Raw genomic sequence first — 16,198 nt, 5'->3', positions numbered from 1 at the left:
TCTCTCAGATGAACCGGCTTCCCAGCCTTCAGCTCTCTAGTCTTTTCTCCACTGTGAAAAATAGTGCTTTACTTCAGGAAAAATATCAATTGTCTGTTAAGAAACCACTTAAAGAAGGCAAGCCCTCTAGGTCTGTCACAAGGAAAAGCCTGGCTAAAATGTCAAGCTTCTCTTCCATGAATTTCTGGTCATTGCTGCCTTTTTATTTGATGTTATCTTACATGCATTTGGTAACCTAAACAAAAAAATTCTTTTTCCAGTGAAGACGAGTTCTTCGACCAGATCCCAAAATTAGACTCATTGTAATTACCAGAGGACAAAGTAAGACTTCTCCATTATATCCATGTGTGTGCATGTATTGTTTAATTTATTTAAAACAAGCAATTCAATGAGCATTGGAGATATTGTAAAAGGAACTGTTATTTTGGCCCCAATGCCCTGTTTCTGTCTTTATTCCCAGCTTCTTCTTTTGCCCCCTGTGACCTAGACCTCCTGCTAGTTCAGAGCTGTGCCTGTGCTGGCTGCTCCCTCAGCAAGCTGAATCCTAAGTGCCTTTTCCTTGGTATAAGTGCTGGTGCCAGCCCCTCCTATCTAGCCTCAGGATTTTTTTTATAGTAACAATATTTAATATTACTTAAAGTAATATTTAATAGTCTTACTTATACTAGAAGAATGACAAATCAATTATATCAAGTTTGTTTCTTTAGAGAACTAGAAAAAAGGTTTTAAGGTATTGGGTTGCACCCAGATTATTTTTCTCATGAAAGATCAATGAGATTTTTGAGAGGGGAGTTTTATTCGAAGCACCCAAACATAGTCAGGCTTCTGTTCTAATTCACAGTCTTTATTTTTAACTTTATTAAGAACAGGTTTCAAACATTCTGTCCAAGAAGTAGAAAATGCTAAATAAAAACATGAACATTATCTAGTCAAGATAAAAATGTTTAAAAACATATTCTTAAAACTACTTGTTCCTCTACAGTACATGAAAATCCGTCAAGTTCTTGAGCTGTTGTTCCTCCCACTGCCTTTTCCATCTATATATATCAATTTTATAACTGAGTTTATTCCAGTTCTGTTGCATTTCACACTGTTAAATTCTACCACTTAGACACTCTCTTTGAAATAAATTAAAAAAGAGTATATTCACTCCCATGTGAAAGGACAGGTTTGATTTTCACAAAAGATAGGAAAAGGATTCTAAGAACAATTCACAATCTAATGGCTTAAATCTTTGTGTGCTAAAAGTTCTATTGAAAAACAAAAATCCTAAATGACCAAAATTTTAGTTCAGTAAAACTGAACTGTACAAAGTCCATCCTATTTTCTCCCAAAATATCTTAAATATCTCCCAAAAGCTACAAATGCAGCCAGGTAGTTCTCGACCTTTCACAAATCTTCATCCCAACTGCCCAGCTGGTTTTTAGCCGTACATTTACATCATTTTTTTACCTATTCTTTGGCATCCCCAATCCCTCCAGCAGTTATTGCAAATGTGGCTTCATTTTCAGGCATCTCAGGGCTGGGAGAAAAAGAAACAAGAAACTTGTGGGTTTCTCCATGTAAAATGCAGTTGTGAAACAGTCTCCAAAATGTTGTGGGCGTGAGCAACCTGGAATACCTCAGTGCCTTTATACCTATGTGCAAACTGTAGAACGTGATTGATATCATCAGGATCAGAAAATGTGAAATTATTGTGTCAGGAAAACTTAGGAATTTAACATGTCCAGAATTTTCCTGCCAAAGGACCACCAGTTCTACCAAAGTATTTGATGGTTTTCATTAAGAGCTGAGCATCTAGTAGGATTTATGATGAAAGATGATGTTATTTAATGTATGCAATGTGCAAGACAACTTTATTAGTCGTTTAATCTGTTAATTAGTTTGTCCTTTCAGATTTTCTCCCAGTGTGCCATCCAGAAAGTTTCAATACCTTGAAATTTGTCACCTTCCCTCCTGTTTACCTGTCGTAGATCTTTGCAATACGCAGCTCCCCTCTCCCTTTCCTCAGACTGATCCTGGTAGTTGAAGCATGAGCAAGGATGTGGCCCCCGATGGGCTTTTTTGGGTCTGCCTGAAAGCTGAATTAGCAAGAAAATTGTGGTGATTCACTGTGCAAATTCCAGAGGTTAATACTGTGATTAACTGTCAGACTGAGCCCTATTCAACTCAGTAACGAATAATCAATAGGGAAATACATTAGAAACCCGACTTTTGCACACTTGTCTCAAATGTTCAATGCTGGCATCATTTTCCTGCCATTAAATTCAAGAGGCTCAAGAAATACACACCTTAAATATCACATATAAGCTGCTCCAGAGGAAAATGTTGTGCCTTTTCAATATTTTTATAGCTCATTTTCTTTGTTTAAGTCACGGTAAAATCATACCACCACAGCAGGCAGCAGATAAACATAAAAAAGCTAATTCCAAAAACTGAGAGAAACTTCCAGAGGTAATTTATGTAGGAATTCCTAATACCACAGGGAACAGTGACCAATCTGATCTTTCATTTCAGTGCCTCTTGCACCTCACAATCTCAGTTCTCATTTCTGTTAAATGCATAATACAAAGTACAGGAATTTTTTTAAAAGAGAGAGAAGAAGTATCTTACGTCATAGTTGCTCCTGGGTCAGCAGTCATCTGGTTGGTCACAAACACAGCCACATTATATTCTGCAAGAGAAGACATTGCAAAGAAGGTAGACTTCTTCCAATTAGAGTTCCAAAATATTCTCTTGTCCATGGTAAAAGCAAGGTTTCTGCTGAAGCATTTCAAATTTCAAATGAATGAGAAGAAAATATTCTTTATGACTGATGGCTGCAGTTAATCAGGACACAGCCTAGCTTTGCTCTTGCATGGCTTCAGCTGTTGTACACCAAAAATGAGTCCTTTTCACAATTCTGGTGAACAAGTCTTTCTCAGTTCCCATCTATTCTCTGTTTTTGCCTTTTTTTTTTTTTTTTTCCACTTCAGGAAAAAAGCATTTATTCATTCCTCATCAACATTTCTGAGACATTCCAAAGAGAAAGAACTCCATTCATCCTGTCATCATCCCTCAAAGCATTGCAAAGTACTGAGAAAGTGGCTAGAGGCATGGCTTTTTAATTCTCTATGCCTTCATCCTCCTTTCTCTGTCTTTCTTTTGTTGAAATTTGGGGAAAACAATTACTGAGTATTTGTCCAGTTCTACAACTTATCATCTCATTTAGGACCTGACAGTATTTCTAGAAAAACTCTACATGTTGGAAAGTCCATAAGTTTTCTCAATCTGTCATCTTGAAATAATATATTATCAGTTTGCTCTTTTTGGTAACTGACAGAGGTGTAAAGTGAGGAAAGATCCCTGGGCTAGAGCCTGATTGATAATACACCTGGACTACTACGTGGTTGTGCTACCAACAGCTACTGGTAGTGACTCCAGCCCATGTTTTCCAAATCTTGCCATGTTTCCCATACCTTCTGATATTTTTTGGAGCCTTGACAACATCTGAGCCAGTTTCTGTTGTCGTTCAGCCAACTCTCCGCGACCACTGAAATCCACACGGAAAAGTGCCATTATGGAGTCAATGATCTGCATTGTAATCATGCTGGGTAAGTAAATATAGTGAAAGAAAACAGGAACACTTATTCTGAGAACAGTAAGCATACAGAAGTCTTGTACCAATAACTTGAAGATACCAGCTTCCTCATGGAACTTGGCTGCTACATAGTCAAGCAATTCCATCTGATGCTCACCTAGTGGGAAGCAGTTACCAAGAGAAATTAGGACCAGAAAGAACTCGGAAAGAACAAAAGCCTGAACTTCAAATTCCACTTTAAATGTCTGCACTGGTTATTTGTTCATTGCCAGCAGTTTTAAATCCAGTGCCCAGTAACAATCTACTTAGCAGGTTCCAGTTTTTTCTCACCCATCTCACAAAACTTCTTTGTGAAAATCTTCACTCTGCATGAAGACAACTTTTTGTTAAGAACTGAAAATTAATATATACATTTTAATTTAATTTGAATTAAATGACACACAGAACATTTTAATCATTTATGTTTATATTGCATTCTTGAAGAAGTCTTATTTCAAAATTTCTTGAAGTTTTAAAGCGGTGTCTTGTGACAGAGAGAGTGTGTTGAGCTGTTAGTAAACTGAGAAGTGTTAATAAACTGAGAACTATTAAAATGGAAAGAGAGAGAGAAAAAACTGAGAGGAGAAAAGCCTAGCTATCATGCCAATTGCAGAAATGGTCTTACTGGTATATGCACGTGCATAGAGCACGTTGTCAAGCACTGCCTCGTGGTCCACATTGAAGCGATCCGCAATGTCACGCAGGCGATCCGGTCGGCTGGCATGAGTCAGAGTTAAGGGTTTCTCCTAGTGCAAACCATGCTCTGAAAATAATAAACTCCATTCCAAAATAGGACTATGGGGGGAAAAAAAAGAAGAATATTTATTTTAGTCCTAGAGAAGACTGACTTTTTGTCTTCAGGCTGTCCCACGTACCCTAAAGATAGTTTAGGGCTCACGATGGTAATTGTTTTGTGTTTAGGGTTTGAGGTGAGGGGGTTGACATATGGATATCTGTGCTCTAGGAATTTAGCAAAACCTGTTTATACACAGTCTACTGCAAATGTGAAGTGTTAAAAATAGTGTTTAGTACTTAGATAAATTTATCTTGAAGAGAAAAGCTGCTATAACCTGTAGGAGGCCTACTAGATCGCAAAAGCACAAAACCCCCAAAAACAAACAAACAAAAAAAACCCCAGTTAAAATAAAATCCAATTCCTAACTAATTTTTTTCAGGTTGGATTACATCAAATGACAAAAGAAAAACACTTCCTTGTGGGCCACTACACTCTGTCCTCTCCACGATTTCTGTGCCCCTTATGTTTTACATGTATGAAGCTTCCTTATGACTAATTAAAATGCATTAACTTTCCAGTTCATCACACCTGTAGCTTTTAACAGTCAAAAAGATACAAAGTGTTTTCAGTATCAATGAAGATAATCTTTCCACCTGTGTAGCCATTTGGTCCTGGGAGCTGAGCTGTCACTACAGAGAAGCATACAAGATTAAAATGAAAAAACAGGAAAAATATTTTCTTACTCCATCTATCATTATTTTTAAAATAAAATACAACTGTTTATCCATATCACAAAGAACTGTCAGTTTTAATCAATGTGAAAATCAGGAGTATCTTGTCTTACTGCCATCTTGAGAATAAGCTCAACCCACTTTTCTTGAATGCAGATCGGATGAGATTTAATTAATGGTGTCAAAACTGTTTTACTCAGTACCATCACTAAATCTGTGTATTTTAGGGATATTATTATTGAGTTCTTACACACAAAGTCTCCTCTTAATCCTCTGCCCAAATTAATTCTATTGACTTAGTAGGCACTTTTTCCAGCTGTAGCTCCTATGAGCAAAAATTCTTTGGATATAAATTTTTCCTGATAGGCAAATAGTTGCTGATTGTGGATTTAGTCTCTTTGGAGTGCATAAGCTAAAATACTCAATCCAGTTGTAATCATTCATGCAAAAGGGTATGACTCTGCTGACCATTACACTGTACTAACCAGAAGAGGCCTTGTTTTTCCAGAACATGCCATATTTCACTTTAGAATATAGGGGGTTAATTTAATAGAAATTGCCTACCCAGTGTCTGGTAATTCCAGCAGCATTAACAGTTATATAAGTTACTGTTTACTTCTGTTTACACATTGAGAGATATCTCTGGGAAATCAGCGTCCTGCTGTTTTTGGCACTGCCCAAATATGGTGGCTGCCAAAGTCTGTTTATCCAGTCACTGACAGCCAGTAGTACCCTTCCAGTGCCCTTTCAGAATGTCATATTCAGCAAAACCTCTTGAAACCAGGACAGTCAAAGAATTGCTGAGGAAAAAAATTTGCCTCTGCCCTTTTCTGAGCAATGCCCATCTACATGTGACACACATTTGTGCTCTGCTTTTCCAGATGGTGTGTTTCATTGGTTTATCTAAGACAGCCTATTAACTTCCTCTCCTTGTGGCAAAACCTTCATGGATGTGGGCAGTATTAAAAAGTAACAATTTGTATGAATTCTCTACTCAAACACAGTTTATGGAGGTAAGAGTCACCAAGGTCTGTTTAACTGTATTTGTAAAAATAAAAGATTCTGACTTTTCTCTATGTGTTTAATTCTGATACAGTGGTAAACAATGGATTCACTGAGAAGAAACATCATTCTATTTTAAGGTGTTATACCTACCACAAAGAGTGTGAGATAGCTGGGTTTTGCCTGTCCGGAACTCTGTTAAATAAAGAGAAGGGAAAAAAAGAGTCAGGGTTTCTTTTTCCAAGTTTGCCAGATTCAGGAATTACTGCAGTTAGAAACTCTTACTTACAAAATTCACCTCAATCTCTACCTGTTAAAATCGTTTAACCTCAATTTCTAAATCATATTCTGCGCAGGAGAAATGTGTTACATGAACAGCAAAATCTGAAATGCTTTAATTTGATCGTGCTTGACTGCTGAAGTCATTCTCTTGTGTGTGGAAGTTAAAACCATATGGCACCTGTGGAAAAGTGATAATGGGGGGGCGGGGTGGGAAAGAAATGGTTGATTCCATTAACCTAGCCCGGTTTCATTTCCAGTAAAATGATCAAGGAGAAGCTTACAAGTTTGTTAATCTCATTCTACAAAACACATGAGCCCCCAGTTTATGTCTTCTAAAGGGAAGAGTACTTTGTTTTATGAACTCTTGTTGCTGAAGTGTCAAGCACCAACTAATTAGGTGTACTGTAACAGTAGCTTAATTGTAATTTCAAAATCTATATAAAGTGCAGTGTACCTTAAGTGTGCATAACTAAAATACCTTTTGTGGCAATTTTGTTACACTTTATCAGGGAGAACTCTGGCATGTTAGTAATAGTCTTAGTCATGCTATGTTGTGCTGGATCAGCATGCCCAGTAATGATTACTCAGCTCAAACTTAGACTGCAAGCAAATGAAGGGGAAAAATGGGAAAACATAAAGTGGATTATTTCTTCTTGCACACATGCAGATACTCATCTTTATAACTACAATGGGGTAAATTTGATAGAAGTAATCCAAGTTGAATTAAAATCCAAATTAAGTTGCAATTCTTTGTTTGGTAATATTCATTTAATGTGGTTCTCTCACCTCCAAAGGCCTCAGTGATTGCCATGCTTTCAATTCCACCACCCAGAAGCTTACTACAGAAAGGGAGAGGTTATGATCAAAAAAAAATTACAAGAGGAAAATAAAACAGAGACATTTTTACTACTTTAAGGAAAGTAATTTCTGCCCCAAAGCCCCTCACTTGATGCATTAAGTGCAGGGTACTAAATGATCATTGATTCATAAAAAATTAACTCTGTCTTCACCTCCCTTTTTGTGTGCAAGGAAAGATCTATACAAACTATTACTGGAAAGAAAGAAGAGAAAATAATATTGAAAATAATATTTGAAAATAACATTCCATGAAAATATCTCAAGGGAGGACTTGAAGACTTGCAATTTTGACCTCAAACCTGCAGATTATTTTGATAGGCAAAAAAAAATTATACAGTCAAGATTTCTAGATGCCAAATATTTGTTTACAGTGACTGTACAAAGTGCAGTTTCCTCTCATAAAAGGAGTTGGTTTTGGTGCTTACTGATGTAGACTTCTTTAAGGCAGCACTAACTCCAAATGCAAGGGGAATCTATGTGTCCTAGCTGAGTGTTTATTCCCTTATATTTCTGAATCTCATTAGAGACAATTAAGATGATTATTGGGAACATTTGGATGAAGGAAGAATATAAAAGATAAGCTTACTCAAATTCTTGGCTGCCAGTGGAAATATGAAATACCATCTTCCGTTTTTCACTGTACTCAAAGGCAGTGAGGAAGCCTGGTTCCTAGGGAAGACCAAAGAGAACATGAGAGGTTTATTTTAGCTTTAACCTGAAGTTAAAAGTGCAATATCCCACCCAAATATCTTCTTCTCCCCCTAGCCTCATGCCCGTGGGTTGGGTATAAAAAACACCACAGCATTCGTCTGGTTGTTGTGGAGTATAAAGTATTATGCCTTAGAGTAACAGGCAGAATAATTTTCAAAATTATTTTGATGATGCAGTGGGAAATCTGCTAAGAGAAATCTTGGACAGCATTTTGGAGAGGCCAGCATAAGTTCAAACTCTCAGGAAAGTGACTGGCTTACAACAAGCTTGTTTGCAGCTTCTTTAATCTTGTCCACTTTGGCCTCTGAGAGCCCCTTCACGTTGCACAGTGCCCTTCTTGTGGTCATCTGGATTCCTTTGATTGTGCAAATCCCAACTGCTTTCAGCTTTTTAATATCTGCTACATTCTGCAAAGAGATTTCCCTTCTGTGAGTACTCAGGACAGTTAACAACTAGAAGGTGAAATAAACCTTAGCAAAATATTTTAAGTTTATGTTCATATGCCTGTGTTTTTGCCAGGAAAGAAACAGATTTACAGTAAACTCTTCATTGTGTAGTTTGTGACACCAACAAAACTAAATTTTGAGTAACATTGGTGTGAGGGATCATGGTGCAGAGAGCAGCTTCTGGTGGTTTTGAGAGAAAGATGTCTGGGTATTTACTCCTCCCCTTTCAGTGTCAGTTTTTCTAGATCAATGCTGATAGTAAAGAAACAGTAGAGAATTATTTCAGATAGTGTGGACCTTGGACACCCTATAATACAGTCTGTCCCTGGTTCCTCAGCACAGATAATTTGTAAACCAGATAATCTGGTGGTGGAGGGTTGGGAGCTGATTCACAAGGATCACTGGAAAGTCTAACTGCTGTGCTGTTTCAGCATGTCCAGTTTAAAACACGTGTCCTGCAGATCTGAGGGAAACTTTGGGCTGGACTGAGTTACTCCTTTTTCATAAATTGGGAACAGCACAACTTCAGACAGCACCCTACTGACATATTTTACCTTCCTTCACCTCATTTTATGACTCTGACATCACTGGAAATGTAAAAGCGAGAACAGATTACTCACAAGAAAACATACTATGTGGAAGGTGTGGGATAATACATCAATTTGCCGTTTCTGTTCAAGATTATTCTTTGAAAAAAACCTATGAACTGGACATATAATCTATTTATTTAGAGTGTGTGGGTACATTGAGCATAAGAAGGGAGGGGGGGTTGTGTGAGAAATTAGTCATGTTTATTTCAAAGCTTATTTCTCATCCTGTGATACATGTGTGACACTCAGCAGAGGCTGAGGGGTAACAGCACCTTAAATCCTACCTTTGGATCACCAAATCACACTCTCAGTTGTTCTCATTCTGATTCTCTTTCTGGGCACACTGGCATATCCAGTAAATATTTTTCTCTCTACTCCTTGAAAAAAAATTCTAAACCCACAAAAATTGCTTCTCCAGGTAAATGAATTTAACATATAGCAGTCATCCTATGTTTGCACTAAGCTTTTAGGTGGCACAGCTGAGACCAAAAACTTCCTCTGAGGTGTGGGAATAACAACTTGCAAGAAAGAAAAAAAATTGATGGAAAGGAGCAGAAAACCTTTACAACCCCAGCAGAACAGCCTAAGTCGTTATTCTTAGTTTTCCAACTTTCATCCATTTGTATCCTTCAGTGAATGGCATGCCTTGTTTCATACTGATAGGGTAGTACAGCTCCCTTCCAGCTCAGGTCACACTCTTTGATCAACTTGCTACATTTTTTAAGCAATAATTTGTTTCTTTTTCCTATGTTGACCCATAGTTGGAGCTCCCAACCATGTGATCCTTCTTCAGAACTATCTTTAAAACTGCCAGTGAACTGCTAATAAAAAAAATTGCCAACAATTGCTCTGCTGACATGGTCAGCACAGTAACTGCAGTGCTGACTAATGATGAGTCACTGTGATATGTCCTTCCCATCTTTATCTGTCTGTAGTCACTTTTATTAAATCTCACATTACTGCACACAAATCCAACTTTTTATTCTGCTTCTATAACTCTGATTATAACAGGACTCCAATCCATGAGCCAGTCTCCTAGATAAACATATAATAATTGCAATTAAAATAAACAGGTGATGTTTATGTGATGATGGTAGCAATGATAGAAATTCACATTTGATGAAGAAAACTAACCACTTATTTCTCTAGCTACTATTTTCCACACTCCTACTCTACCCTCTGTGCTAGCATGCTGAGAATAGTAGAGTAACAATTGTCACAGTGTAATTTCACAGGCACCAAAAATGCAGGAGTAATTACAAAGATTGGCAGGAACAGGAAATAATCTATCACACAGTTTTCAAATAAATTAGCAAGCAGTTGGTTTTTCAAGAGTGCTAGGTGCTAAATACTTTGAGTATCTTGACACTTTATTTAGGAATCTGATGTGAATGAGATTTTCTAAAAATCTGTCTTATCACCAAAGGCAAAATTTGTCTCCACTGACTGAGTTAGAACTTACTGCAAGGAGGAATTTCAGTTATTTGCATCAATGTGTATACAATTTTGGAAACAATCGTACAGTAGCTTTTGAGGGACAATTCTGTGTGATCAAGTGATTGCTAATACTTACAATTCCATGCTTCTGCAGCAGGTCAATATCCTGAAAAAAGGACTCCTAAACAAAATAGCAGAAAAAAATAGATGTTGCTTTTTCTTGTTATTACATCTCTCTCAATACATGACTGTCTCAGATTTGTAAACATTTATTGACTTTTCACAAATAATACATAACTTGTTGGACAACTGAAATAAGCAAAGCCATAGTGAGCCAAAAAGGCCTACATGTTTGCTATCATCTTCTCCATAAAGTGTATCTTCACAGGCGATTAATCCTCTGCTGTGCTAATAAAACTTGTGTTAGCACCATCATAATTGCAGCTTTTCTACCATAATTTCTCACACTTTTCGTGCTGATGATCATTCTTCAGAAGCAGAAAATTAACTTATAGTCCCCTTGGATTTAATATAGAAGTGTAAAATATGATGAAATAATGATAATCCCATTAAAAACCGTGCACAGCTTTTGAAAGGTTAATGAAGATTACTTGAAGAGCCAGGCTGTACAGGGACATGGGGAATGATATTTTCTTGGTAGTAGACTGGAACAAAATTTTAAATGCATTGAACTCCCAGATGTTTTTTGGGGACCTCCTGTCCCTTCATGGGTTTCTTAAGACTCTCAAAATACCTTTGAACATCTGCTGCATATAGTTTTCAATCAATAACAAATTTACCTCATCATCCTGGTATCCTGGTTCTTCTTGGACTACTTGATCCTCCATGGCCTTCATCATGAAAGAGCATGCAATAAAGTATTGATCACTAGTGGGAAATGCAAACAAAGAGAGTCATGAGGAGGCAATAAATGAGTAAATGTCTGTAAAAAGACTTTTAAGAAGTCCTTGAACTACAGCAACATGTCAGTATGACATCATATATGGATTTAAATTTGGATTCTGCTTCCAACTCTTCATTATCTGACCTACCAGGCCAAAAGGAGAAAATCTAAGGCTTTACATTCAGACAAACCAGTTTGGCTGGAAAGGGCTGCATAGGTATTAGGAAAAGAGATCTCATTCCCTTGTGAGAATCTTGGGTCAGAGATGAGTTTTGGAGGTGGGAACATTTAAAATGAATTAGCACTAGTGGAATTTATTCTGGTAAGAATGCTAAAGGCAGTCTGTGTTTTTATAACAAAAGTCAGCATAGTTGCAGACAGAACAGGCAATGGAAAGGCAATGCAACAGCTCAGCCTCTCCATCTTTATGTGACAGAAAATACACAAAACAGTGCTGAGAAGGCTACAACTTCTTAGTGATGTATCTTGAGAGCAGATTTTTAAAGCTGTATTTGTTTTGAAGTTCTTGCTGAGGTTCAAAATGACCAATAAATGCTGAACACGTGCAGGTAATGGCTGTAAGGAGTATGTTTGCATGGAGAGAACAAAAGAAGGGTAATAAAAACCTGGAACTTTTATTGTGAAAACCTATATACAGAGAGCTCATTTCATGTGTTTTCATGGTTAACTTGCCATGTCTGCACTCCAGCACAGCTTTACTACCCTCTCTATGTGACTTGCTATAAGCAAGGCCTAGAACTGGAATAGGCACTTAGTGACGCCATGGTTAAATGAGCAAAGTGTGACCTCCTTAAATTTTATGAACCCAAGAATAGTGAATACAAAGTAGTTTCTTAGAAACATGGTCTTATAACCAAACTACTCTATCATTTTTGTGGCTTTGTAAACGGGTTAAATTGCTTCTGTTTAAATTGTGAGCTTACACTTGGTGTTCTAGCTCTGGATGATCAAAAGTTTTGTAGACCACCACATCAAAATGTGTGCATATATTTATTTGCTCATTTGTTAACAAAATCCACAAACCATAAGATGGGCTATGTCTAACAGAGGTGGGGATAGTTTAGGCTAAATATCTGCAAAAGGCCTTTTTTTCAGCTTGTAAATGGATACTAATTTGCTTGCAAGAATCTTGTGTACATAGAGGCTGGGTAAGAAAGGAACAGGATATCAGAATTTCAGAATTATCTTATTCTGTTAGCATTTAATGGAAACATTCTTATAAAATCAGTTGTTTCTGATAGTGTCATGGTATATTTAATTTCTGTTTCAGAACTCTGACAATTATGGAGTGACAAATCATGCCCTCGCATAATTACAGCAAAACACTAATTAAAAGATACTTTGGGAGATTTGAAAAATTCCCTAGCTTCAAATACCAAAGGAAGAAAAACAAGTAGTGCAAGAGGCATTAAAACTATATTGCAATCTCCTTCTTCATTAGAAACATCCTCACAAAATGCACATAATTCTGCCCTTCAGCCACCACTGAGCAGGTTATGGGATTGTTCTACTCCCCATCCTTAGGCATTTGGCATTGCACAGCAGACGCAGGCAGACCCAGACCTGCGCCTTCCTGCAGGCTATTAGGGAAAATGGAGAAATTATACCTCACCCTATTAAAAGCTTTAGGTATGAAAAAAATCCTCCTGCTTAGTGTTGTCCTGCTGCTGGTGTGTGTTGGCACACCTGAAGGATTCCAGTCACCACTGCCTGCAGTGAAGCAGATAAAAGGGTGAAAGTCTGAGACAACAGAGCAAATCCATGAAAAACCACCAACAACCTTGTGCCACCTCAAGTACCCGAGGGCAGGTGAGCAAGACCAGGATACCGCAGTGTCCTTCCAGCCTGCTGGCGTGACAGGGACCCCGCAATTCTCCCTGGCCTTGGGCTGGCAGAAAGTGGCGGCACAGCTCGGCTCCCTGGGCCGGGGCCGATCCGACCTCCCTCAAGGAACCTCACGGCGCGACCTCACATCTGTTGCCTCAGAGGAAAATAACCGATTAATCGCCAACAACACACAGATTTATTCGGCTTTTCTTTGCCAGCTGCCTTCTCATGAGATGTACATTTCTGTTCCCAAAGGGCGAGGGACTCCTGAATCTCCCTCCCCCCGCAAAGCACCGTAATTCCCCAGCAAAATTAGAACAGTAATTAAATCCCCAGCTCATGCCCGGGCAGCTCCCGGGGAGAAAGTGGGGGCAGTACCCGGGGCGGAGGCGCCGAGCCCGCCACGGCCGCCCGCCTCGCTCCTCCTGAGGGCACGGCCCGGCCGCTTTCCCGCCGGCGGCGCGGGGCGGGGCCCTGGGGCGCCATGAGGGGGGCGCGGGCCCTTCCCTCACCCGCCCCGCGCTGAAAGACGCCTCAGTTTCCGTCTTCAGTGAGTCCATCACCCGTGGTTTATCGGCTACTGTAATCGCTGTCTGTCCGGAATATTGCATTGCCCTCGCTCCACAGCTGGGAAAGGCAGCATTAGTTAACACCGCGTTGGTTTGGAAGGCATTTAGCTCAACGCAGCTCTGCCTTTTGTTTTTCCAGGGTGCCGCTCACGCATCTTCCTCAGCAAGGGCACACACGGCGGTTTTGGATTGGATGGCCAAAACCTGTCAGGGAGCTGGAAGAGAAGTGACTTGCCTGGAGTCACAGGACAAGAAAATGAGTCTGAGTCATATACATGACTTAATCTGCCATTTTAAAAGGATGGAAAAGGTGCTTTTTAGGATATGAACACTTGTGTGAGACATCTGCAGGCTTCTTGGAGGCAGTATTTGGAAAGCAATCGCCCGTTTTAGCTCGCCTCTGGTGGCACAGTTGGTACGGGACTGCATGTCAAGGAGACATCGCATCTCCTGCGAGCAGCAGGAGTTCCTGGCTGCCCCTTGTGTGGGCTTGGAATGGCAGAAGGGATTGGAGCAGCATCTCAGCCTCACAAGTTCCAAGGGGCTTGTGAAAACTTCCCCACCCTCTGCCTGGGGGAGGTTAAGGGCACCTTTCCCAAGCCATTTCTTAGCCATGTCAGAAAACAAGCAACGAAACCCAGGGCCCCGTGCCATCATCAGCACACCACGGGAGTGCTCGCAGAGTCTCCATTTGAAACATCGAGCAATTTCTCTAAGTACCAAAAAGTCCAATCCTAGAAGCCCAAGGCTTTGTCTGTACAGAGGAGGCGGCTGGCACAGCTTTTGAAAACCACATTATTCCACAAGAGTTATTCCAGAAGAGCACTTAGGCAGACAGCCCTTTAAAGGTGAATTCCTTCACAAAGTACGTTTTTATTCCAGAACAGAATGAAGAGGATGACCCTTCTGGTGCTGCTGAGTGGCTCTGCAGCAGAAAATACCTCACTCTGTAAACAGCCTTCCCTTCATTATCCTTTTAGTTTGTAAAATGGTTCTCAGAAAGGTCAATGAATGCACAGAATCTTAAGACCATTTCCCACTCCAAAGAGCTACTTTGGGCAATAAATTACATTCTGCACCTTCAAAATGTTGTGTGATCATTAATTGCTCATTTGGCTTCCACCTGGTGTTGTACACTAAATGAGCCCATACTGTAGATGCATCCCTCCATCTTCTCCTTCCATTTGCAGGTTCTGCTGCTGACCAATGCGTCTCCATCCTCGAGGGATGTACTGGAATGAGACACACCCCTGTGATATGCATTTCCTCTCACTCAAGATCTTGTACCTGTTTGGACAAGCACCAAGTCAAACCATTACCATAAAATATTAAGTATCCAGCTGATTTTTTCTTTTCATCCTCACAAACTTCATCCATAGTTGCAATAAGGAAATCATGAGGAGGTTTGTTGTTGTTGGGGTTTTGTTTTCCGTCTCTGGTCAGAGCTAAGATGAGCTGCAAAAGCTCTGTGCATACAATGGGTCTCAGGGTAGGAGTGGCAAAATATCAGATCAGCCAAGCTTTGAAATTCAGACTGAAGTAACAGGAGAGCTCTGTTGTTAAAATTGAATCACTGGAAAGAATAGAGACAGTACTGGGGGACTGAGTTATGTCTCCGTCCTAGTCTTGAGATCCTTAGGCTAAGCCTTGACAAAAGCATTCAATGCTACAGTATTGGGAGTGATCCTGCATTAAAAAGACACATTAAAAGGTAGATTTTGCTACCTCTAATTTATTTTGAGTTAATCACTAAGGATATATTATAGGATTAGAGACCTCCCTTCTGTCTATCAAGATGTCCTGTCTAGACCACGGTGCAGCATTGCAGCTATGAAGGAAGTGATGAATTGGAGGGCTGTGCCCACTGATACTAAAGAGATGTCAGGTCAAGTCAGGAACACGACAGATTGTATGTGACTGGAAAAGAAGGTAACAGTAATATCAAAATACCAACTAGAGAATTCAGGAATGGATATTTTTCTAAATGAGAAATAAATAATCTGTATGTCCACTGTACAAACACAGTAAATTATGGCAGTCCAAGCCCCACAAGATTCACTATTTTTATAGGTGATTGTGAAATTAGAATTTCTTTATACATATAATTAAGAATGACACGATAAAATAAAAAATATTTTTTAAAAAGCAAACTGGAAACAAGGCCACTTGCAGTCATTGCAAAACCTAAACCAAGTTAGAGGATTTATGGAGACATACATCAGTATATCACATGTGATCTATCAAAAAGACAAAGGAGATTAAAAAAACCTGTCTATTTTGAGAATGCACAAGAAATTTTTTATTTAAGATAAAAATACAAACTAGTAATAGAGAACAATAGGACTGAAAGAGACATCAAGAGATTATCTATCTCAAAGCAGATTCTGATGTCCATTTGGCTGGGGAGGCTGTGGATTTTCTTTTATCTTTTGAGAAAGGACGAGACAATTTCAGTCCTTGCCTAT

General features: G+C 39.1%; 1 protein-coding gene across 1 annotated transcript; it reads right to left on the bottom strand.

Annotated features, from left to right (window-relative positions):
- Positions 1–829: 829 nt before the first annotated feature.
- On the bottom strand, positions 830–13,775 carry DMC1 (DNA meiotic recombinase 1). Its single transcript, XM_059472572.1, has 14 exons — positions 13,543–13,775; positions 11,213–11,300; positions 10,549–10,593; positions 8,200–8,346; positions 7,815–7,897; positions 7,157–7,209; positions 6,242–6,283; positions 4,972–5,044; positions 4,245–4,336; positions 3,664–3,737; positions 3,459–3,573; positions 2,614–2,674; positions 1,965–2,081; positions 830–1,522 (listed from the first exon to the last, which is right to left on the bottom strand). The coding sequence occupies exons 1-14, from the start codon at positions 13,773–13,775 to the stop codon at positions 1,453–1,455; spliced, it is 1,293 nt and encodes a 430-aa protein (XP_059328555.1). The 3' UTR covers positions 830–1,452.
- Between the last annotated feature and the right edge of the window lie 2,423 nt (positions 13,776–16,198).

This window comes from Ammospiza nelsoni, chromosome 5 (assembly GCF_027579445.1).
Source record: "Ammospiza nelsoni isolate bAmmNel1 chromosome 5, bAmmNel1.pri, whole genome shotgun sequence".
Classification (NCBI taxonomy): Eukaryota; Metazoa; Chordata; class Aves; order Passeriformes; family Passerellidae; genus Ammospiza; species Ammospiza nelsoni.
The sequence above is the reverse complement of the archived record's forward strand: the minus strand, read 5'-3'. Positions and strand labels throughout refer to the sequence as shown.

Coding starts and splice junctions, on each gene's coding strand:
- DMC1 (XM_059472572.1), bottom strand. CDS start 13,775: ATGCAATATTCCGGACAGACAGCGATTACAGTAGCCGATAAACCACGG. Junction 8,347..10,548: donor TGCTGCAGAAGCATGGAATT/GTAAGTATTAGC, acceptor ATCTCTTTGCAG/AATGTAGCAGATATTAAAAA. Junction 7,210..7,814: donor ACTGGCAGCCAAGAATTTGA/GTAAGCTTATCT, acceptor CCCTTTCTGTAG/TAAGCTTCTGGGTGGTGGAA.